Consider the following 22,953-nt stretch of genomic DNA (forward strand, 5'->3'; position numbering starts at 1 on the left):
ATGATATTCTGCTGTGCCGCTCAAAAAGACAGTCAAGTGGCATGAACTAAACCCAAAAGCCAAAATAAGCCTCTTTTCCTTTTGAGTTGTTTGTCTCAGATACTTAGTCATGGTGAAGGAAAACTGACTAATAAGTCCTTTCATTAAACGCTTCTTTCATCCCCACCTCCTTTATTATACCTTTATTTTATTTATTTATTTATTTATTTGTAGTGCACTGCAGATTGAAACCCGGGCTTGACACACTACATCCTTGGGCTTTATTGTGGTTTGCATCATATGTTGGAAGCCTTAATGAGTAGATCACCTATATCCCATTTTGTGTTGTTACTGCTACTGCTATTTGTCTTGATTCTTTCATCCTTGTTGCAATAGCAAACTCATTGCTCATGCATGAGAAATTCATTGAGAAAAACTCTTTATGGTTTACGATATTTGTGATTGGGTCATTTCTCAATTTATAGGCTACAGTCAACTACATAATATTCACAAGAGACTCATCCTGTTTGATTACGTAATATTTAGGCTTTCAGGTTTCTACTGTTGTGAGACTATGCTGCAACAGATGTCTGTGAGCTCCCTACCTACCGCATTGTCTTGTCGAATGACTCAGGGAAGAACAGAAATGCTGGGAGATGTGTTAGAGAGTCCCATAGTTAAATGCTATACTCAGGGTCCTAACGAGACACTGTTTCACAATGAAGTCTCCAGGACCAGCTCTGACGACATGTACTTAACTTCTAGCATCAAAATAACTGAATCTGTACAGGGACATAGCTTTTAACTGTGTTCCTTAAAATAAAAATAACAGACTTGCCAGTCAGCATACATTTTATACAACTAATTACAGTTAACATGAGCAATGTTTTCCATGGAGACAAAGTAACTTTTTTTTAAAAATCACAAATACTGTCTATGGCAGAAATGAGGACCTTGTTTGCCACATTTGAAGCCATTTCCATAAGGAGGTTCTTTGATGATCATCATCTTCTTTGAGGTAGGCTGGGTGTTGCTGGAGTTAACCTGTCTTGTTGTCAAAGAATCTTTAAAATAATAAAAAAAATCTTTAAATGCCATATTCTGTAGGTCTCTGAGGTTTTTAAAGACTTTATCTATTTTACCTTATATATCCATAGAATCATATGTATCTGTTAAACCTAGGATATATATTCTTTTGATAAAAATAGACTAGTACTTGACATGACCATGATTTAATCAACTAACAATTAGCTTGTATTACTGAATTATCCTAAACAGCCTGCAATATCACTTTCAAGGTATTAGAACTAAACCTTGTATTGTAATTGAATTGTATGGGTACCATACCTGACTAAAAACGAGCAAACTTGGATGCAGGCAGAACTGGCGGCTAAACTCTGCCAAGATCTGGTAAGCAAGTCCTCAATAGTTCCTGCCTCACAAATATATCTGTCATATATATTGGGCCACAAGGCTAAAGATGATGCTCCAACATTATGGAGAGTTTTGGGTGACTGTTCAGGCAATAAACTGTCTCTGTCATTTTTTCATTTTGGAAGCTGCTAACCTGCACTTCTGGCTCACTCAGGTAATTAAGTTTTACACTCCTTCTCAAGTCTCTCATGGGGTTGAAGACCAAATAGTTTAGTCTTACAATTAAATTTATTTATTTAGGGGTTAAGATGTTTTTAGGTCTAGATAGATGTTTTAAGTTAATAGAGATGAGATATGATAGATATTGATTTCCATTCAGAATTTTAGACTCACCAAGATAGGAAAGATGTTTTCTTCAAGTTTGCCAAATACAAATAGCCAAATCACTATGAATGTAACATTTATATAATTCCTGATTGTTTTGTGGTTCTTCCTGCTGTATGTACTTTATTTTATTTATGTGTAATAGTAAAAATGTATATGCAAAACAAAGAAATATAATAAAAAAAATTTTAACAATCACAAGTACACTCCCAGTGTGTAGAAAGAACAAGATGACAGAGTCTCATGTGATGCTGCAGAGGGGACTACTAAATGCTAGATGATGCCGCAGCCAGGAGATTAGTAGAACACTGTTAGCATCTCTCTAGAAGAAGGCAGAGGATGTGCTTATACTATTACTCACACTTTGGACCACTTGGAGCCAGAAGAGACTGGAGGCATCAAGGCTACTGGGCAGAATACTGGGAGGCTTATTTTGTCTGACAGTGGAGGAAAGAAGAAACAGGAAAGGGACAGAGGTCAGAACTGGATTTAGAGTTAGCCACACTTAGTTCTGACCCCAGGCTCAGTACTTACTAGCCATGTGATTGTGAGGAGGTCGCCTAAGTCTCTGAAGCTAGCGAGCCCTTCTACAGAAATATCAACCCCACTCATGTTGCAGGTGAAGGTAAAGATGAAAAGCAATGCAAAGAAATTATACAGCACAGAATCCCAGGTGTGGGGGACAGTCTCTACTCTGCAGTGATTGGAAAGATTTGGTTACTAGCCAGGAAAAGGAGAGAAGAAATCAAAACGGTTCTGTGGCATCAAGCCTGGCTTGGAGGACGAACAGTCACTGTAGCAGTTACTGGGTACAAAATAGCCTGCTTCCCATTGTACAGGTTTTACCTCACGTCAGTCCCATGAGTTCGATATTATTGACATCTTAAAAGGTGTAAATAAGATGTACAATTTGTTCAGGCCAATAAATTCATATGTATTTATTGGTCAAGGTACATTAACAGACCCAGGAATCATTTTTACTTAACCAATGCAAAAAAACAAAAAACAAAAAACAAAACAAAACAAAAAAACAAAACAGGAACCTAGATAGTTAGGGAATTTGTCTAAAGTTACACAGCCAGACAGCAGCCAAGCAAGAAAATATGGTCTCCTCAGTTACCTCGAAACTATAAAGGGTGAATGACAAGGGAGGGGCTATGCTATACTCTGGATGTGTGTTTCTCCCAGACTCAAATGTTGAAACCAGTTACTGGTGTGACTCATCATCACGGATGAGATTATTGTGGGCTTTTTTGTTTGTTTGTTTGTTTGTTTGTTTTTAGCTTCAAAGTGCTGCCTAGCTTTTTTTAACCAAAGGCTGCTGTAAGGTGTCAGCTACAACCAGAAAGGGGCTACTACTAGCAAGCATACCTGCTGGCACTTTTGAACTTTGGCCTCTAAGCCTCTGGAATTATGAGCAATCAATTTCTAGTGTTTATAAGTGACTAGGGATCATGGGATTTTGTTACAGTACCTCAAGAGGACCGAGGCAGGGATGGCAATAGTTATTTCTACATGGAGATGCCTTGCTAAGGATATCGCTGAAACTCAGGATGCTTCTGTAGGTATAAGCCAAACTTCTCTCCTACCAGGCAGGCTGCTGCCTAAAATATCAGCAAGCTTTCCAAGAGAAAGCTTGGAATATGAATATGAAAGGTTAGAGAGCTAAAGAAAAAACCCCATGCACCCACAATGCAGAGGCCAATAGCAAAAGTGTGAAAAATAACCCACATCTAACCAAGTGGCACGTACCTGTGATCTCAGCACCTCAGAAGGCTGAGGCAAGAGGATCATAGGCTCTGGGCAATTTGGTAAGACCCTGTCCAAAATAAAAGGATACAATCTGGCCATGGTGGCACATGCCTTTAATCCTAACACTTGAGAGGAAGAGGCAAGCATAGCTCTGTGAGTTTGAAACCAATCTGGTCTACATAGTGAGTTCCAGGCCAGCAAGAACTACAGAACATATATTGGGGGAATTGGGGGGGGGGGCAGCGTGCAGAGACAGAGACAGACACAGACAGAGACAAAGACAAAGAGAGGCAGAAAAAGACAGAGAGACAGAAAGAGGCAGAGAGACAGAGACAGAGAGACAGAGCGCTAAGAAAGCGTGGAGACATAGCTCTCTGGTGGAAGGTTTACCTTGTATACATGGCTCTGTGTTCTCTAATGCATCTGAGTATATCAGGAAGTACAAGGTAACTGACAGAGATGACAGCTACAAATAGGACCAAAGGAGGGTAAAGGTTAGGCTTCACAATCACAAAATGGCTAGTCACCTTGGTACAATAAAACTGGGGTTAATAGACACAGGAGGTTTGGAAATATTCAGAGAGCAAGATTCCCGTTGCAAACCTACCTCTAAGTTTGCCAGTAAAAGAAGAGAAAGACAACAAGACCTCACTAACATGCAAACGCCACAGAGGATTTTTTAAAGGAGAGACAAGGCCACTACACTTAGAACCTTTGGATACTTAGGGTATTTTGTAGGAAACGCAAGTAGAACTGAGCCCTCAGAAGGCGGAAAACACCAAAGATTGGATGGAAAGACTGACAAGAGAAACTATGAAGTAAAGTTAAGAAAGTGGGTCTAGGAAACAGCAGTTACGTTCTTGCCCTGAAGGACCTTTGTAGGTTACAGCTGTGCATGCTATCTGCCAAGGATTTCCGCATGAATCACCCTAACCAGGAAGTAGCTCCCTGTGAAAGGACTGGGCCAGATTCCTGTGACTGCAGGTCTCACCCTCTACTGAAGAATGACATAATCCACTCAGTGCAGCATCTCTTTGAAAGTCTCTGCTTCAATCGTGTCACCGCATTTCTTCTGACAGAAGGCGCTATAAACTAAGAGGGTGGATGGGTAAGCTGCAGTGCTGGGGGCGGTGGGGCAGGGGAGGGTAGTCATGTGGGATGCTCAGAATGCTCTTAACTTTGCATCGTGTTTAGGCATTCACCTGTTTGTCAGGAGGCGTCTGTTACTCTTTTCCAACCAAGGTACCAGAGTGAAAGGAAACCCTGGACAAGTGCCTAATAATTTCTCCAAATTACCTACTAAGGAAATGACTCTCAGAGAATGGCGTTGCCCCGTCCCCCCTTGTGGTGTGGTGGTTTGAGTGAGAATGGCCCCCATAGGCTTATATATTTTCATTCTTAGTACTCAATTGATGAACTGTTTGCAATGAGTAGGAAGCATGGCCTTTGGGGGTGGGCGTGGCCTTGTTGGAGGGGGTCGTGCCAGTGGGGGTTGGGCTTTGAGGTTTCAAAAGCTCCTGCTAGACCCAGACCCAGACCCAGTCTCCTCCCTCTCCCTCTCTCCCTCTCTCCCTACCTGTCTCCCCTCTCCCTCTTCCCTTCCTTCTCTGCCCCCCCCCCCACTCCTTCTCCCTCTCTGCCTTCTGATCAGGATTAGCTCTCAATTACTGACTTCAAGTCACCATGCTCCCTGCCATGATGATAATGGACTAAACCTTGAAAGTGTAAGCAAGCCCCCAGTTGCCTTGGTCATGGTGTCTCTTCACAGCAATAGAACAGTGACTAAGTCACCCCTTTTACTCTTCACATCAAAGATTTTACAGTTCTTCAGAAAGAAGGACTGTACATTCTCTACAGAGCTGGGACAAAACCAGTTCTCCAAATTCAACAAACTTCACTGGCCTCCAACCATAAAGCAACAACAACAAAAATCAAACTCAACAGAGTCTGCTGGAGTGCTAACCTCTTATCCCTGTTCTTCACACAGTCCATACACCGTACTAGAAGCTGCTTTCCCAACATCCACCCTTATTCTTGAACACAATCTTAACTTCTGCAAACATGTGATTCATATCAGTGGGCTTGGAGATGAGGCAGTGGCTGACGAGTGCGAACCGTCATCCCGGAACTACCAGCAGAGCAGTCTGGGTGCGGCCAGCACGCTCACACAAAGGTCAACCTGCTGTCTCCACAGTGTGCTGGGCCCTCCTTTATCAATTTCTAATTAAGAAAATGCCATATAAGCTTGCCTACAGCCTGATCTTATGAAGGCATTTTCTCAGTTGAGGCTCCCTCCTCTCCTGTGACTCTAGCTTATGTCAAGTTGACATAAAACCAGGCAATATATTAACTTATATTAACTGAACAAGTATTATTTTCAAATTCAAGATCCTTTAAGTAGTTGCCATTTCTTTACTCTAAGATTCTTCCTAGAGCCTGACAAGCAAGGTGTCAAATAAAATAAATATTTCCCTGGAAGAATAAAAAAAAAAAGATTTTTTTTTTATATTTCTGGTATAACATTAACATATGTTAAAATGCAATTTTCAACCAAGTTAAAAATTAAATTTGCACTATAATATTAAAATTGTATTTCAAAATGTGACAGTACAGTTTTTCACAGCTCCCAAAAAGAACTTTTTAGGGACACTGAGAAACTCTCTGCGGATTGCTTTGTCTAGCTGGAGTCAGGTGATTTCTAGAGAACAGATAGGCATTTAGTCTTGTATTTCAAGTCCTGAATATTAAGCCACCTGCTTTATGATTGGCTCCTCGGGCGCTACCATGAAAACCAGTCAGCTTTCAGGATTGCATCAGGCCCTTGAGAAGGGAGGAGACTGTGTGACTCAACTTTGGTTTCAGCACCCACCTGTGGCAGCTGATGTGCGGATAGTGTGAAGGATCATAACAAAGTCATTGTCCTCAGCATGGTGGAGGAAGTACAGGGCCCCTCAGAGATGCTCCCTACTTAAAGCAAGCTCACAGCTCCAGGGCATCACCCATCCCACCTAAACACTGCCTAACTAAGTAGATAAGGTCCTTGGCTGAGGAACTCAAAGGCTGAAAGTCGGCTGAGCTGATGCTGTGAAAATCCTCCAGGGACTATCAAACTTGAAGGAAGGAACAGGAAAATTTGCTTTCTGAGGAAAAAAAAAATGCCCACGATTCCCTCTAGAGACTCAGAGCTCCCTGTCATTGTGATGTTCTGTGACCTGAGAACCTGAGTCAGACCTCTTGGAAGTCACACCACCTTAAAAGACCCCCCCAGCTCCAGATGAAGCACCCCACATGTACTAGTAGGACAATTCTGTTTCTCCTCCTACTTTGATGTAAACCTTATTTGCCTATTAGAGTTTCCTAGCTTTATGCATCCTAAAAAGTTTTGAACACTACAGGAAATAATTCTTAAAATGGTAACAGCCTAAAAAACTTTAAAATGCTATGGAAGACTATATACACTGTAATAATTTAATAAAATGATGTTCACAAAATTGCTAATGACATGGTAAAATTATCTTAATATGACATTAAAATCATGAAGATAGGCTAGAATATAAAAACTAATTTCCATTTAAAATGCAAATAAGAAAAAGAGAAGAAACAGCTCAGAGACAAAACCTCAGGCTGGTTTTCCAGCACCTAGTGAACGGTCTGCTCCCATTGACAACAGTGGTTAAAGCAAACAAAAAACATCTGCTCAAACTAGGGTACCAGCCAAAGACAATACGTGCAGTAAACATCAAACCCCGACCCAGATCTAGCCAATGGACAGGACATTCTCTACAGTTGAGTGGAGAGTGGGGACTGACTTTCACATGTACTCTGGTGCCTCATATTTGACCATGTCCCCTGGATGGGGAGGCCTGGTGGCACTCAGAGGAAGGATAGCAGGCTACCAAGAAGAGACTTGATACCCTATGAGCATATACAGGGGGAGGAAGTCCCCCTCAGTCACAGTCATAGGGGAGGGGAGTAAGGGGAAAATGGGAGGGAGGGAGGATACAAGGGATGGGATAACAATTGAGATGTAATATGAATAAATTAGTAAAAATATTTTTTTTTTAAAACGAAGAAAAAAAAAAAAAAGAAAAAGAGAAGAACGTTTGACAAACGATTAATCATAAGGAAGAGGATGACTGCAACTTTCCGGCTTCTAATTGAAAACATGCAGCCGTAAAAATGACATAAAATATACAAACCATATTGTTAGTGTCATGTAACTGTTTGTTTTGCAGATATATTCAACACAAATATAATTGTTATTTCTAGAATAACCTAAAATAGTGAGAGCTTAGTCAGTAAGTGGTTCTCAACTTTCCTAATGCTGCAACCCTTTAATATAGCTCCCCATGCTGTGGTGACCGCCAAGCAGAAATTATCCCTTTGCTACTTCCTAACGTTAAATTGCTCCTGTTAAGAATTCTAATGTAAATATACACAGCCTATCAGATATGTGGCCTCCCCAGGGGTGTGGTCCACCGGTTGAGAACCATATGCCTCATTAAAGTTCTTTTAAAATACTCTCAGATTATATTATTTATTATTTTGTCACTTAGTACCAAATATACTATATGATTTTTCTTTGAATAAAGTATGAGAACAATTTAAATGATTAAGTATTAAAACTAATAAAATGTAGATTAGTGTTCAAGTTCAAATTTTAAGCGCTGGGAAAGATGAGGCAGAGGTTAAGGGTGCTTAGGGTTCTTTCACAGGACTCATGTTTGGTTCTCAGCATCCACACAGGGCAGCTCACAGCTGGCCTTTCCAGTTCCAAAAGACCCAATGCCCTCTTCTGGATTCCTGCATCACTTGCACTCGTGTGCACATATGGTCACCACACACATACCCAGTTACAAAATTTTAAAATAATAAAAATTCTGTTGTCTTAAGTGTAAGAAAGTACTTCAAGGAACAATGAGAAAATGTTAAAGGAAAATAATGATTTTCATACTTAATCTACTTGAAAACAAGCAAAACACACACACACACACACACACACACACACACATGTGCATGCACACATGCACAGGTAACATATTCCAAGCCAGTTTTATTTGTTTCAGTGTCTGGTTTTTTGTTTGTTTGTTGTTGTTGTTGTTTTGGGTTTGGGTTTGTTTTTTGGGTTTTTAATTTTTGTTTTTGTTTTTGGTTGGTTGGTTGGTTTTTTTGGTTTTGGGGGCTTTGTTTGTTTGAGACAAGGTTTCACTATGTACCCTAGGGTTGGCCTCAAGCTCATAATACAGCCCAGGCTGATCTTTAACTAGAAAGGCCTTCCCACCTTAGCCTTCCAAGGACTGGGATTACGGGTATAAATCATTATGCCCAGCTCCTCAAGCCATCTTTCAATTCATGTTACAACTAGTAAAACAGCAATGACTACATTTTCCTTCTCACTGTAAGTCACAAGCGTTCAATAGGTCCCCAAATGTGTCAGTGCAACCCTCTTACCTCCTACAAGACATAAGCTCATAACGATCACTAAGGTGAAACACAGGAAAATGGTGACGATGACCATCCACAGTTTACAGTTTCTAACCACAGGCTTGTTACAGGGACTCCAGGGGCTTTCCTTGTCCATCTGGAAAGCAAACAGAGATTTGGAGGTAGTCATTGGGTTTGAAAAAATATTCTCACTTTCCTAAGAGAGACCAGCCATGTGACATTACAGCCATCAGGCCCTTGGCCTCAAGAGTCTATTCTATGCTGAATGAAACTTACAACAAGGCAGAGTGGCTCCCTAAGAGGAAGTTAGCTAAAGGCTCTGGGGGCACGGGGGATTATGAAGTGGAACTAGGAGGAAGGATTTTTATTCTCAGAGTTTTAAAAAGAATTTATTTATTTCTAACTCATATGAAAATTGTATGTATTTGTGGAGTTCGCTGAGATACTTCAAAGCCCATGTGTCATGCTTAATGGCATTTGATCAGGTTAATCGTTGGCCTAACACCTTTGATGATTCGTATTTCTTGTGTTAGGAACTTGCAAATTGCTCTCTACTGGTTATTTTGAAATGTACAACCCACAGTGAACCATAGTTTCTCTACTGTGCTACAGAACACTGGGAGGCACTTTCTCTGTCTGATGTACCTCTATCCCTGCTAACACTGGCACCTCATCCTTCTGTCTTATTCCTTCCCTGGCTGTAGTAATGGTGCTTCTCCTCTTTGCTTTTGTAAGATCAACAGTTTAAACCTCAGCACACAAGTGAGGACATGTGATATCTGTCACTGGGTGTGGAATGGAGCTTTCTGACAGTATTAAAACCCCAGAAAATAGCACCTGGTGACTCATGGCAGAACTGGCCGACAGACTAAGCTGAGGATTGGGTGTGACGTCATAAAGAGTCATGGAATTGAGATTAGAGAGGGAAAGGCTGCAGCCTGCTGCAAAATGGGTTAGTTTTTTTGTTGTTGTTGTTGTTTTTGTTTTTGTTTTTGTTTTTTGTTTTGTTTTTCGAGACAGGGTTTCTCTGTGTAGCCTTGGCCATCCTGGACTCACTTTGTAGACCAGGCTGGCCTCGAACTCACAGCGATCTGCCTGCCTCTGCCTCCCGAGTGCTGGGATTAAAGGTGTGCACCACCACGCCCGGCTCAAAATGGGTTAGTTTTTTGTTTTGTTTTTGTTTGTTTGTTTGTTTGTTTTTTCTTGCTATAACAAAATACCTGAGAAAATCGACTCAGAGATTTATCTGGGCTATGGTTTTATTTTTGGTTTTTGTGGTTTGGGTCTATAGTCAGCCAACTCCACGGCTAAACATCTCAAGAGCAGGAATGTGAGGTCATTTACCTTATAGCAATCAGAAAGCAAAGACAGAAAGTGTTGAAGGAGTTGGCCACAAAAGCCACCCTTCCAGGACATACTCCAGAGGACACTTTTTCCAAGTAAGCCTACCTCCTAAAGCACTCAGCATTTTCCAATCATGCTATCAAATTACGAATCTAGGAATAGATAGGCTCATAAGTGAAGTCAAAGCCCTAAGGATCTAATTACCTTCCAACATATACATTGTACATGTTGCATTTGGAAACCAAACCTTCAATACATGAGCCCTGGGTGATTGCTCAGGTCCAACTCCTAAGGGTTTGTTTGCTGTTAAGGCTGGTTAGATTTAATTTGGTGTGCACCAGTGATCTGTTGAGAGGCCCCAGGTAGGTTCTTTCACAAGGTGCCTTCCATACTGTGCTTGCAAACATCACTTTACATTCTGGGATTGCATTAGATGGTTGTGAAATGTTTAGGGCTTTCCCCTGAACACTTCAAGAGATTCACCACCTCTCCAGGTAAATGACTAAAATACATGATATTAATACAGGATCTGGACATGTTGGCAGAACTACCTATTTCTAGTCCAAATAGCTTGTCTTCTTGGCTCAATGAGGATGAGTTCTTATAAAAACTAGAGGTAAGCCTGTCAGTGCACAGGAAAACCTACGCTTGTATATTTTCACCGTGGCATTTGATCCACACCTTTTATCCAAACACAAAAGAACAAGTTGATTCTTGCACTAGATTGAACAATGCATAGCAGTAGGGCTAATTTGGTAGCTCACATAAACCTTGGTTACCACAGAACAGTCAATTTACTGATTAATTATCAATACAGTGATGATATCATCATTTAAGATGTCTTTGGGTTGCTGAGTCAAGGCCCCTGTGCTGAGCCATAAAAGATATCCAGGCTCTTCCTATCACCTACAATTTCTTTTGTAATTTTTAGCCCAAGGGTATTAACCTGTGCTAACAGTAGGCAAAGGGAAGTTCAATGGCTTACATTCCTTTTTTGTCTACATTCCAAATCCAGATTAAGAAAGGGAAAAAAATTCTTCATATACTTTCCTAGCCTAACGCTTCCAAACAGGAAGACACCTACACTAATAGGATGCTTATAATCTCAGTACCATTCCCTGCCCATCACCCATTCACCCACCCATCTGCAACTCTTTCGTCAGCCACATCTGTCACTCTGGGCCTCGCTTATATTACCTGTATATATTTATCAGAAATATATAATATTTAATTGAGGCAACTATAAATGAAATTATATAAATTGAATCATATGTATTTACCTATACATGACAAGATGAATTATTAATTGATCTAATAACACAGGTCAGCAGGTAAAGGCCCTGCAGGCAAGCTTGTGACACCCTGGCACATACATGGTAGAAGAAAAAACATTACTCCAGCAAGTCGTCCTCTGATCTCCATGTGTGCATCACAGCACGTGTAGACACACACACACACATACACACACACACACACACACACACACACACACACACGGAGAGAGACAGAGACAGAGAGAGACAGAGAGAGAGAGAAGGAATAAATATATTTTCTTTAAAATCATTAACAATGTAGACCTGAAACCTTGAAGATCTGAATCCAAACTTTAGGGGGCCCCACTGAGTGAGCCTGAGCCCTTTGGTTCTATCGTTAAGCCTAAGTCTCTTCACTCAGTTCTTTCATCTGTCAAACCAAAAAGGTAGTACCCTCCTGTCCTAGTTTCATTTCTGTCACTGTGATATGACACTCTTAACAACAGCAAATAAGGGAAGACGGGAAGGGCTATTTGGCTTTCACTTCTAGGCCACAGGCTATCATTGAAGGAAATCAGGGCAGGTGCTCAGAGCAGAAACCTGACGCAGGATTCAGGGAGGAATGCTGCTGACTGGCTTCTCCACTGGCTCATACTTAACCAGTTTTCTTATAACCAAGGACTAACCCCCAAGGAATGGTGATATGGAATCCGCCCATATCAATTGACAATGAGACAGTCCCTCACAAACATAGCCACAGACAAACCAGGTACAGTTACTCAACTGAAACTCTTGTCAGGTGATTTTAGTCTGTCTCAGATTGACAGTTCATGCTAACTAGGACAGCTCCTTCTAAGCTGATAATAATTAGCTGCATTTCTGTGTTACCCTGTGGCACATTAGTGCAAAAGGTATGCGACATATGGTTTGCAAAGTATAAGGATTTAAATAAGGGTCAAAGTCAGAACTATTATCACGCAACTTAAGTCCTTGGCACAACCTGCTTAAACATCAAAATCACCTGCTTGTGCTAGCCAGTCCGTACTGAACCCCATTAATTGACCTTTCATGTTGAAATGCAGTTCAGCCTATTCTATAGAATCATAGGGTGATTAACACATTAGGGGAGGGTTTTTGTCCTCTCTCTCTCTCTCTCTCCTTACTAAAATGTCACTGTTCAAGTATTTCTGGAAGACCCTCAGGTCTTCATGGAGCTCTTCACCCTCACTCTATTGTACCAGTCACTAAAACTTTCCTATTTAGTGACCTACAAAGCTAAATTACAAGGAAGTCTGGTGTGGCTGTATACATCTGACTAACAAGGAAGTCACCCAGATGTGAAAGCATAATCTTTACAAGGCAGGTGCTAAGCAGTTATAAAATTCTGGCACCCAGCATAGATTGAGAGTTTCTCAAGTGTGGTCTGCAGGCAGCTCAGGCCTCCCAGAGCCTCAATGGAGCAGATGATATTAACATCATTTCACAGCCTTGCCTGAGCCCATACAGTTTTTCTTTCCTGAAGAGTGCCTAAATCTTTGGGGATATGCTGGGCAAGTATTTCTAATTCCCACGCCCATACTCTGCCCTGGAGAATCACACAGAATGCCTCTGGCATGGCTACTCGCACCAGTGGTCTTATTTCATGCAAACACAAGTGCCAAATTAGTCTCAAAGGTGCTTATGAAATAAGACATTGCCACATAGTATTTCCAAGAATCATTATGGACCAAGAGTAATGTTTTCAAGCTATGGATTTTCCTGCTAAAATCAGCCAAGCTGAGTCCAACCAAGACGGAAATGGAGTAAGGTGAGAAAAAAATCAGGCTAAAACGATACATCCAGAGTATTGAGTGCACCCAGTAAAACCCAAGCTAACATTTAGGGTTAATCAGAAGACAGGTTGGTCAGAATTCTTCATACTCTCCGATGTTTTACAAGTATTTATCTGTGGCTAATGCTCAGCCATGACATCAGAAAAGAGTTCAACCCACACACCCACAAGGACTTCCTCAGAGATGAAAAGACAGTGAGGCTAGCTCTAAGCTAGAACTTTGACCTTATTTCCCTTCTACTGAGAGGCAAGTTCGTGGTGCCACCTCTCAGTCTGGCCTGGGCAGCTCTTTCCTCCGTGTGTGTGTGTGTGTGTGTGTGTGTGTGTGTGTGTGTGTGTGTGTGTCCCAATCTCTCTTCCGCAGGAAGCAATGACCAAAGTAGAAGAAAATAGAAATGTGTTTGAAGGTGGGGAGAGCGCAGAGGGCATAGAGCTGGGTAGAAGTAGGAGGCGGTGGACTTTAAGTTCCCAGAGGTGGTGGTGGGGTGCTGAGATACAAAAGGGGAGAGGGGGGAAAGGGAAATAGGGAGGGAGGGAGGGAGGGAGAAGATGATTCAACCCATCACCCTCCTTTTACCTGAGAAAGAAAGGAAAAAAATTAAAAGTTATATAACTTTCAAACACTACCTCTACCTCCAAGGCGGCTCTCTCCTTTGAAAGGAGCAGCCACGCCCCACTCCAGGATTCCTGAAGAGTCTCTAGGTGAGGTCGGAGGCACTGAGGAGTCTGGCTTAAAGAATCTCAAAAGTTCTTGCTTTCTTTAGCCTCCCCTCTCTGGAAGGGTGCCCTGGCGACCTGTCATGTCCCTTTCCTACTGTCACATGCCAGAGCCCCAAGTCCTTACCTGGGCTGGGCTAGGGTCCTCGGCTGCGGAGCAAGGCTGGATCTGGAGGCTGTTGAGAGGTGCGCGCTCTTCTGCCTGCCCCTCCAGCATGGAGAGCTCTATATCTTCCCGGGATGAGAGGGATCTGGACCCTTCCATGGCAGCGCAGAAGACGGAAGGCTCCTCAGAGAAAAAGGACCCAAGCACCTAAGGGTGCAGAGTCCAGGACAGGGAGACTTCCTCGCTTCACACTCCACCCACCAGGCACAGGCAGGTAGACACCTCAGGCGGTTCCTGATAGACCTGTGGTGGCCCTGCCTGGAGGGGAGGGGCCAGAGAGTGGAGGCTCTCTGGCCTGGCTTAGCTGACCTTGTTGGAGAAAGATAGATGCGGGTGGGACACCGCTGCCTTGGGCTCCAGAGCAGAGGAGAGCTGTTTTTCTGGTTTGTTCAGGGTGCTGCCTGCAAAGCCTTTCTCTGTGGACGCAGACCGCAGATCGGCTCAGAAGGCTTGATTGAAAGCTGGACTGTGGCTTGCACGGAAGGGTTAGGCTGCTTTTGGCGGGGGTGGGGGGGGGGGTGGATTGTGAGGGTTAGGTCCCTAGAACTTTGCCTTCTACCTGGGCTGCCCGGTGTGATGTTGAAATTTACTCCAGTCCTTACTGTGTAGCGAGGGTTCATCTACTGAATCAACAACAGCTATGAATCATCTTCTGTGTGTCAGGCAGCGTGTTGGATTCTGAGCACACGAAGATGAATAATACACGGCCACATAATTTCCCTTCCGAGCTGATTCAGGCTTAGGGGCAGTACCGGTGTCGCTGATAGTAGTAAGGACAGTCTATTTATCAGCAGGATGTGCGTTCCCCACAAGCAGTGTGTTTCTCAGGACAGAAGACAGTGGCTGGCAGAAGCAAGAACTCATAAACGTTACTGATTTACTGATTATTGTTTATCTTTGAGAGGAGGGCCATAAACCCCCCACCTGAGGAAAAAGCACACGTGTGTCAGTACTCATAGCAGTGCCCTCCACACCTCACGCATAGCTCAGAACTGGCTTAGTGAGCCAGGAATGGTGTTTGCAAAGCAAAGTGTGTGTTGGGTGTTGGTCCCAAGATCTTTCCTTTCAGCTTTCTGATCAGGACCATGTACTCCCTCCTTCCCTTCCCTGCTACATAGACAGACGTTAAGATCGGTTAGAGGACGCTAGAAATATTGGGAACCTATTTAGAAATGTATCTTTTCTTTGCAGTGCTAGGGGTCCAGCCCCATCAAATGGTCCTACCCCTGGTTACATCACCAGCCACCAGAGAGATGCTGATGCTGTTATTGTGATGTTTAGTCTTAGTCCCAAGGAAAGGGTTTTAGGAAATCAACTTATGCTCTGTAAACTGGAAATATTCATTACATCGGGATAGGCATACTTTTTCAATCATTTTTACTAATTTGGAAAATAATACTTCCTGTGCCTTCTTTTTCTTTTGAATTTTCTCTGCAGTTCTATGCAGCATTTTGAGCCCTGTTTAATAATAGTATTCTTATTTCTCCTTTGACTTTGCCCCAGAGAACATAAATAATATTTTTTTTCTTCCATTTTACCTGTTTGGTGATATGGTAAACTCTGGCCCCTGGCAATGAAAATATTATTCTAATATGGAGTGAGACACTCTTTAAATTAAGATAAATCAAGAACTGAAATGTTTTGAGCAGGTACTGAAGACTTACAGCTAGTCAAAGCATTACAAGGGTTGGAAAACAAAAGAAAAGCTCGGCAATCTAAATTTTACAAAAACAACCAAAAGCCAGGAGATAACAGACTTGAGAAATCTGACTTGCAAAACACTCACCAAAAATGCCGCTGGCCTTTCACTGCTGCCCACCTTTAGCAAGGCAGATGCCCTTACAGGCGTGCTTCAGTCCGGCTCTTACCACGATACTTTCTACCTTTTTAATGAAGACCGCAAACCCTCAGATGGACCGATTTCTCTCTATACAGTATGATGCTGCAGAGATGGATCCTGTCCATCATGATGTGAGCAGAACAACGTGGACTGGGAAGCAGCACTGTCACTACCTCCTCCACCAATTACTGAGCTTTGCTTTATTTCCATTGGTGAGGCACCTTTGTTTTGTGTGCTGAGTTCTGTGAGACTGCTCACAGTCAGATGTGGCTTCCCTGGAAGTTCTTACCTGTGTGCCATGTTGGTTTTCAATCCTTGTGAGCATCTCTGGTTGTATGGGAACACATAGGAAGGACCCCGTCTGTCTCAGTTCTCACTTTATTTTAGACTTGGTTTGTGACATTACTTTAGTTTTCTTCCATCCGTGAGTTAATGACATTTTGATACCTTAGGATGAACATCATTATATCCTTGGGGAATCAGAATACATATTAATTTCCCTTCCTTGCAATGAATATTAGATGCGCTCAATCTGACATTTTCAGTTGAAAAAATGATTAATTTTATTAATAATATTTACATTCTTTTTCAAGAATCTATCATGTAAGTCACAGTTAAAAAACCAACTGGTACGGTTACAAAAGAGAAGGGACATACTTATGAATCCAGGGAACAAAGCTTGACACCCTTGTGTAAACACCAGGAAAGTTCGGTCTTCCACACCCATGTCCCCAGCTGACAATGCCAGTCAGAATCCATTTTCCATCACTCTTTCTTCTACATGACAAAGGTCCACCTGAATCTCCCTACACAGAAAGATAACATAAACATGATGACATCTGCCTCATGAGCACCAAGCCCATCACTTGTGTGTCTAATAGATTGTGTTTAAAAGTCTCATTCTGACACGGTTTTGCTTGTCTAATCGCTATACAGGAGAAATCAATCCTCACAAATTCCCCCCAAGAGTCAAGTACTAATATTTGTAGTAGTGATGAAAGTAGCAGTAATAGTAGGAACTAATGTCTAGTTAGTGTTAGCTCTATGCCCCGCACTTCCTGAGGTCATTTCATCACCATAGCAACCAGACAGCCAGGTGCACTGAAACAACCCTACGAGCCACTGGCTGCCAACTGTTTTCATCTGAGAATTTTGACATCTCAGCTCCACAGAGCAAATGCTGCAATACTTTAAGGCTTAAACAAGTCCTACAGCATGACTCTTAAAGTAGAATATCTGGGCTTTGTGTGCGTGGTTTGAAGGATGGATAAAGTTACAGCTTAGAGGTGAAACTGAGGATTGCTGCAGAAATGCCCCTGTATCTCAGGTCAGCAGCTTCACATCTCATTAGACAAACTCTGACAAATAGGGAAACTGGGTCTTTACGATTGATGTTGAACTAGCTCTGTGAGTCTCACTTCATCTCCAAACCTTGGTGTTTGTGTAGAACACAGCTAGGTCGGCTGCAGTAAGCATGTGCAATACATTAATTTCAGTGTAAGAAAGGAAAGGGCTCCCATCACACCTACCGGCTATGTAACTTTGGGTGTCAGCGGGGGGGGGGGGGATCTATTTACCTTCTATAGAATGAGGATAAAATGATGATGTGAATGAATCTATATACGGATCTTGCCTAGTACTTGCTACCAACTAAGAGCTCAAAAGATAGGAAGCATCATTATGAGATAAAGTGTTGGCATTGCAGCTAAAGTTGGCAAGACGAGGGAAAGGCCCCAACTTCCCCCTTTATACTCTGAATCATCCTTTTGCTCTTTGTAGATCGTAGAGGGATGTCCACAGAGTGGAATGAAAGGAATGGAGTAATGTCCCCCAGAATGTTAACTACAACTACCCCTACCTCTCCCGGGGCAACATGGGGCCTACAAGAGTGTGCTCCATCTGTTTCCTTCCCTCAGGCTACGCATCAGATTAGCTGGTACATGAACCCTATAGTTTAGTGCTAAGGGAACAGGTAACAATGCTGTATGTGTCTATGTATGGCTAGGTGCTCTTTAAAACCCTTTCTCAATGTTCCCTTGAGAACTTAGTCAACTAAACCATAAGTAGTATCTGGGCAACCCAGATAAAGGAAAGAGTAGGCCTCCCCTAGATAGCCTCAGTATTGTGTAGATGAAATGTGAAAGCATGTATGGGAGGCACAGCGTGAGGGAAAGGAGGAAAGACTTACTTTGCAGGCATCGCTCTTGCCAGTCATAACCCCTGCACAGAGCATCCGAGAAGTGATGATGCCGTAGGTGGAAACACAGACGGTTTGATCTATGAGTTCTACCTCTGCTTGCTGCAAAGCGGGGGAGCCTTTGCTATCTGCAAGACACGTTGGGGGTAGATGCCCTGGTGATGGGAAGGACTACATTCCTTCCAGGTTTCACTTGAGCAATCGGCTTGGATTATCTCCTTTCAGCCTCAGAGCAATTCTCCGAGATGAATTCTATTAGCCCCATTTTACTTCCAATGAAACGAAGACTTACAAGATCAAAGCCTTACCCAATGGCACACAACCAGCAAGAAACCACAGGACACAATCAATGGTCTGACTTCATCACCTTATCCACTGAGCCACTGTGCCACTGTACTTTCACACCTGTGTCACTTGTCCTGTGGGGCCTGTGAGTCAGCAACTGTTGGTACCACTGTTAATACTTCAGAAGGGCTCCTACAAGGAGACTCATAACTGTTATGAGGATCTATAAGGAGCCATAGAAACTAACTTATTTTTCTACAATTTCTTCACTTCCTTCCTAACTTATCTGGCTATAGTGAGTCAAAAACCCATACACTGAATCTTATCAAGAAAGCATCTCTTCAATGAGTTGGGTAGCCTCTTCCTGTAGTGACAGATGATGAAAGTGTTGGTTAGCTGTTGTCCCCTTGACAAAAGCAGAGTCATCTGTGAAGAGGAAACCTCAATTGAAAAAAAATGCTCCCCATCAGATTGACTTGTAGGCAAGCCTGTGGGGCGTTTCCTTAATTGAAGATTGATTGGAGGGTGGGGTTCAGATGCTGTAAGTAATATCATCTCTGGACAGGTGGTCCTGAGAGAAAGCCTGAGCACCTGGCCAGTAAGCAGCAGCCCTCCATTGTCTCTATGTTCAGTTTCTGTCTCCAGGTTCCTGCCTTGAGTTCTTGCTCTGACTTCTGATGGACTGTGAGCAATGGTGAGATAAACCCTCTCTTTTCCTAGCTGCCTTTCGTCATTGTGTTTTTCACAGCATAGAAAAGCAAACTAAGGGGGCTGGAGAGATGGCTCAGAGGTTAAGGGCACTGGCTGTCCTCCAGAGGTCCTGAGCTCAATTCCCAACAACTACATAGTGGCTCACAACCATCTATAATGTAATCTGATGCCCTCTTCTGGCTTGCAGGTGTACATGCAGCCAGAGCATTGTATGCATAATAATAAATAAATAAATCTTTAAAAAAAAAAAGCAAAGCAAAACTAAGACAACAAGATAATGAAACCTTCAGGCGTGATAACACATAAGCCCAGTTACATGTGTGCAAACAGCTACCTTCCCTCCTTGGGACTCTTAGACCTCAGCAAACTCCATTTGATGGTGAATACCAATACTTCCACATGCCCATAAGGGGCAGTGAGAATCTGAGAAGCCGCCACATCGGAAAGGACATCAAAGGGATCTAAGATCCCGGGAGGGACAAATGGACACAAACCCTTGGGGAAGCATTCAGGCGGCTTCCGAGTCTCCTCCTCATTGTACAACTGTGGGCCAGGGAAAATTCTGGCAAGCTTGACAAAGAGGCTTCCTGAGTACACAGCTCCACCTTTACATACTGAAAAAAGTCTCTTTCCTGGCTATACTGCAAACAGTAATCTCTCCTCCCTCCCCTCCTGCCCCAACCCTGTGGACTAGTTCTATGGTGCTTTGATGCCTGCTTCAGAACTTTCAGTCTGAGGAGATGGGTCTTGGCTGGGTTTTTCAGCCACGCCCATCCCTTGGCCAATAATCCTGGTGTGGGGCACACTTACACAACCTTCCAGACAGTAGTCTGAGTTGGCACAGTTGGGTGCCCATATGTGCACTCTCTCCTTTTCAAAAATGAATCACTTCTTTAGATGACAAGAGTTGCTAAAAATAAAAAGGATTTTTTTCTCCTATAGTGGGATGCCCAGCTTCTTTGAAGGAAGCCCACATTGACCAGTCCTGCTTTGCTCATTTCTCTCTCTCTCTCTCTCTCTCTCTCTCTCTCTCTCTCTCTCTCTCTCTCTCTCTCTCTCTCTCTCTCTTGCATCCTGCTTGTTTTAGAGCAGGTAAAAAAAATCACAAGGCACAGATGATAGTACCCCCCCTTCACTAAACTTTCTCCTCACTGACACTGCATATGCAAATCACCACTTGGAAAGCCCAAACCTAGATCAGCACAGATGCCTTTCCTTTGTAGGGCAGATACATGACCATTCACTCATACACACCTGCTTCGTGCCTCCGCCCCCAGCCGGTCACCCAGCACTTCTCCCCACTGCGCACTTTCTGGCCAGCTGGGGGAATACATATTGGCTGAATGAGCTGCTTCAGGGTTTCAGGCCAGGCTATACTGAGCTGTAGCAAAGCAATGTCATAGTCAAAGGTCTGGCTGTTGTAGTATTCATGGACCACGATCCTTCTCACTGGAGAGACAAACTTGGCGTTCCCCTGCACATACATTCCAAGGTGAGCAGTCCATGGCGTGGGGTCAGACAGCCTGGTAGCAAAGGGATGAAGCACAGAGTTATAAATCATTTGCGTTTGAAAGCAAGTGCGCTACAGAGCCATGAGAGTGGGAAAGGAGGACCTGTCCTAGCCCATGGTTGTGTCCAGCGACATGGCAGGAACCACAAGCTTCCCTTGTCTCCTTGTGAGACATGGCAATGGAGTGCACTGTTGTAACAGTGGCACGTTATAGCTGTATTGTAGAAATTCTCTCAACAGTATTTTGAGGAAATACCTTAAAATCTTTCTGATATCTCATGAACTACATACCGGATAAAAATATGGTGACTACAATTAATTTGTTATACTCTTTTAATTTAAGCTAATGTTATAATGTGACACACAAGGGCAGTAAGGCATTGTTTGGGGCCCTTTTACCAAATGCAAATGTCAACAGATTAGACATTAAGGTGCGGGAAGCAGGCCATTAATGAACAATTTCTCTGCAAACTATCAGAATTTTTACAGATCAATGTAGTGGTTGTTCAGGCCTTGTCCAATCCACGAGAGAGGGCCTTGGAGCTCCCACATAAGGTTTTCATCTCCCACAGAATCACCATAGCAACCAGAAAGAATAGGGTTGCAGAGAACATGGAAGCTTTGGAAGAAGATAAGGCCATGGTCCTCAGAAAATATACATTAACCTGCTGAGTGAACATCTTGTGAGTGTACCACAGACTCAGAGAATCCAAGGCAAAGATTATATTCAGATCAGTTATTCAATTTATTGGTAAATCCACTTTAGCAGTTAACATCAACCCTGTAAGTTCCAGGAAAAGCAACTCAAATTGTGTAACCTCACAGCAAAACTCTATTTAGAATTTTAGGATAGTTGACGTTTTGTTTCACCTCAGACAGGTTTATTGTTTAAATAAGGTTTTTTTTTTTTTAAGTTTAGCCTTTATCTGTAGTTAAAAGAGAACCTGTTCCATAATAACCCCATTGGCAAAGGCAAACAGAGCCCATCTGGTGCCAGTCCTAGCTTCCTGGGACCCCTGCTTGTGAGGCACGTGGACCGTGCCACCAGGGAACCTGGCATGGAGCTAGAGTGAGGTGGAGATGTGTCCAAATCCTGGAACCCTCATTCTTGAGATGGGCAGGGAGTAAGCATGGAGTAACCTGCTCTCCAACCATCCTCTAATTCTGCCGTTCTCCACAGTCCATACACTGACTTGGGTTTGCCTCTATGATTTGAAAGCCAGTTTCCATTTCCTCAGCCTAATAAAAGCATATCCAGACTTGATGCTTTCATATATATATATATGTTCTACCTGTTTCCATGAAAACAATGGGCTGCAGAGAGAAGCCACTCCCTGGAGATGACTGAAGCACCACAGTAGGCTGATCCAACAAAGTGGAGGCTGACCTGCCATGGCCAGGTCCCTTCCTGGGAGTCAGAACCCCCAACGATGCGATGGAGGAAGGAAGAACTCCTGCTGCAGCCTTTAGGAGAGGAAAGATCATATGAGTTAAAGGCAGAACTTTAGGAACTGGAAATTTGATCACATTTGTGGCTGGGTTGGGAACTGACTCATCAAGTCAACTGCTGGAATTCTCTTATCTAGCAGAGAGGAAATCTATAGGTCTGGAACCCGCCACAACATAGCTGCTGAGAGCATGCCCTGACTTGGAGTCTACACAACTGATGCATACCAGGGAGGGAGGCACTGTAGTAACAGCTGGGCTGACATAACAGCAGCCCATGGTGTTAAGTATGCCGTAAGGAGACAGTACATTCTGAATATAAAAGAACTGAAAATATCTTTGGAGTTGTGCTTATTTGAGAAAAGGTATTTGGGGAAGAATCTGTAAGTCCAAGACATGTAGACTTCTGCTAAAAGCCTAATAATCATCAGAGCTGTTGCTTTTCAGTATAAATGGCATCGATAAGGCTGATTAATGAAAGGCCACGTGACTAAGGAGATCATATGACAGAAAGAATCCCGATATTGCTCTTATTGAGAGTCATAACTAAAAGTCATCCACCGGGATGCATTGCTTTATACACAGGTGAGTTCTTTCTTGATTGGGATTATGAGAAAACATCTTATGTGTTAACGCCTACTCTCACAAAAAAAGATGGAACAAACGTCGAGGGTTTTTATTTCTTTGGAACAATGTCAGAGCCTGTTCACCAACAAGTA

At 42.8% G+C, this 22,953-nt stretch overlaps 2 protein-coding genes across 2 annotated transcripts in view; both read right to left on the reverse strand.

Moving 5' to 3' along the window:
- Window positions 1–14,724, reverse strand: part of C8H3orf52 (chromosome 8 C3orf52 homolog) — a 34,977-nt gene extending 20,253 nt beyond the window's left edge. The window contains exons 1-2 of the mRNA XM_051150348.1: window positions 14,207–14,724; window positions 8,941–9,070 (exon numbers count right to left, since the gene is read on the reverse strand). Coding sequence (XP_051006305.1) covers window positions 8,941–9,070; window positions 14,207–14,344 — 268 coding nt within the window. The 5' untranslated portion in view covers window positions 14,345–14,724. The remainder of the gene's footprint in view (window positions 1–8,940; window positions 9,071–14,206) is intronic.
- A 1,790-nt stretch (window positions 14,725–16,514) lies between these two features.
- The window catches only part of Tmprss7 (transmembrane serine protease 7), a 32,468-nt gene continuing 26,029 nt past the window's right edge, over window positions 16,515–22,953 (reverse strand). Inside the window, exons 14-17 of the mRNA XM_051149993.1 lie at window positions 22,081–22,252; window positions 20,533–20,801; window positions 18,274–18,410; window positions 16,515–16,891 (exon numbers count right to left, since the gene is read on the reverse strand). Of these exons, the coding sequence (XP_051005950.1) occupies window positions 16,721–16,891; window positions 18,274–18,410; window positions 20,533–20,801; window positions 22,081–22,252 (749 nt within the window). The 3' untranslated portion in view covers window positions 16,515–16,720. The remainder of the gene's footprint in view (window positions 16,892–18,273; window positions 18,411–20,532; window positions 20,802–22,080; window positions 22,253–22,953) is intronic.

The sequence above is a fragment of the Acomys russatus genome, chromosome 8, assembly GCF_903995435.1.
Source record: "Acomys russatus chromosome 8, mAcoRus1.1, whole genome shotgun sequence".
NCBI lineage: Eukaryota > Metazoa > Chordata > Mammalia > Rodentia > Muridae > Acomys > Acomys russatus.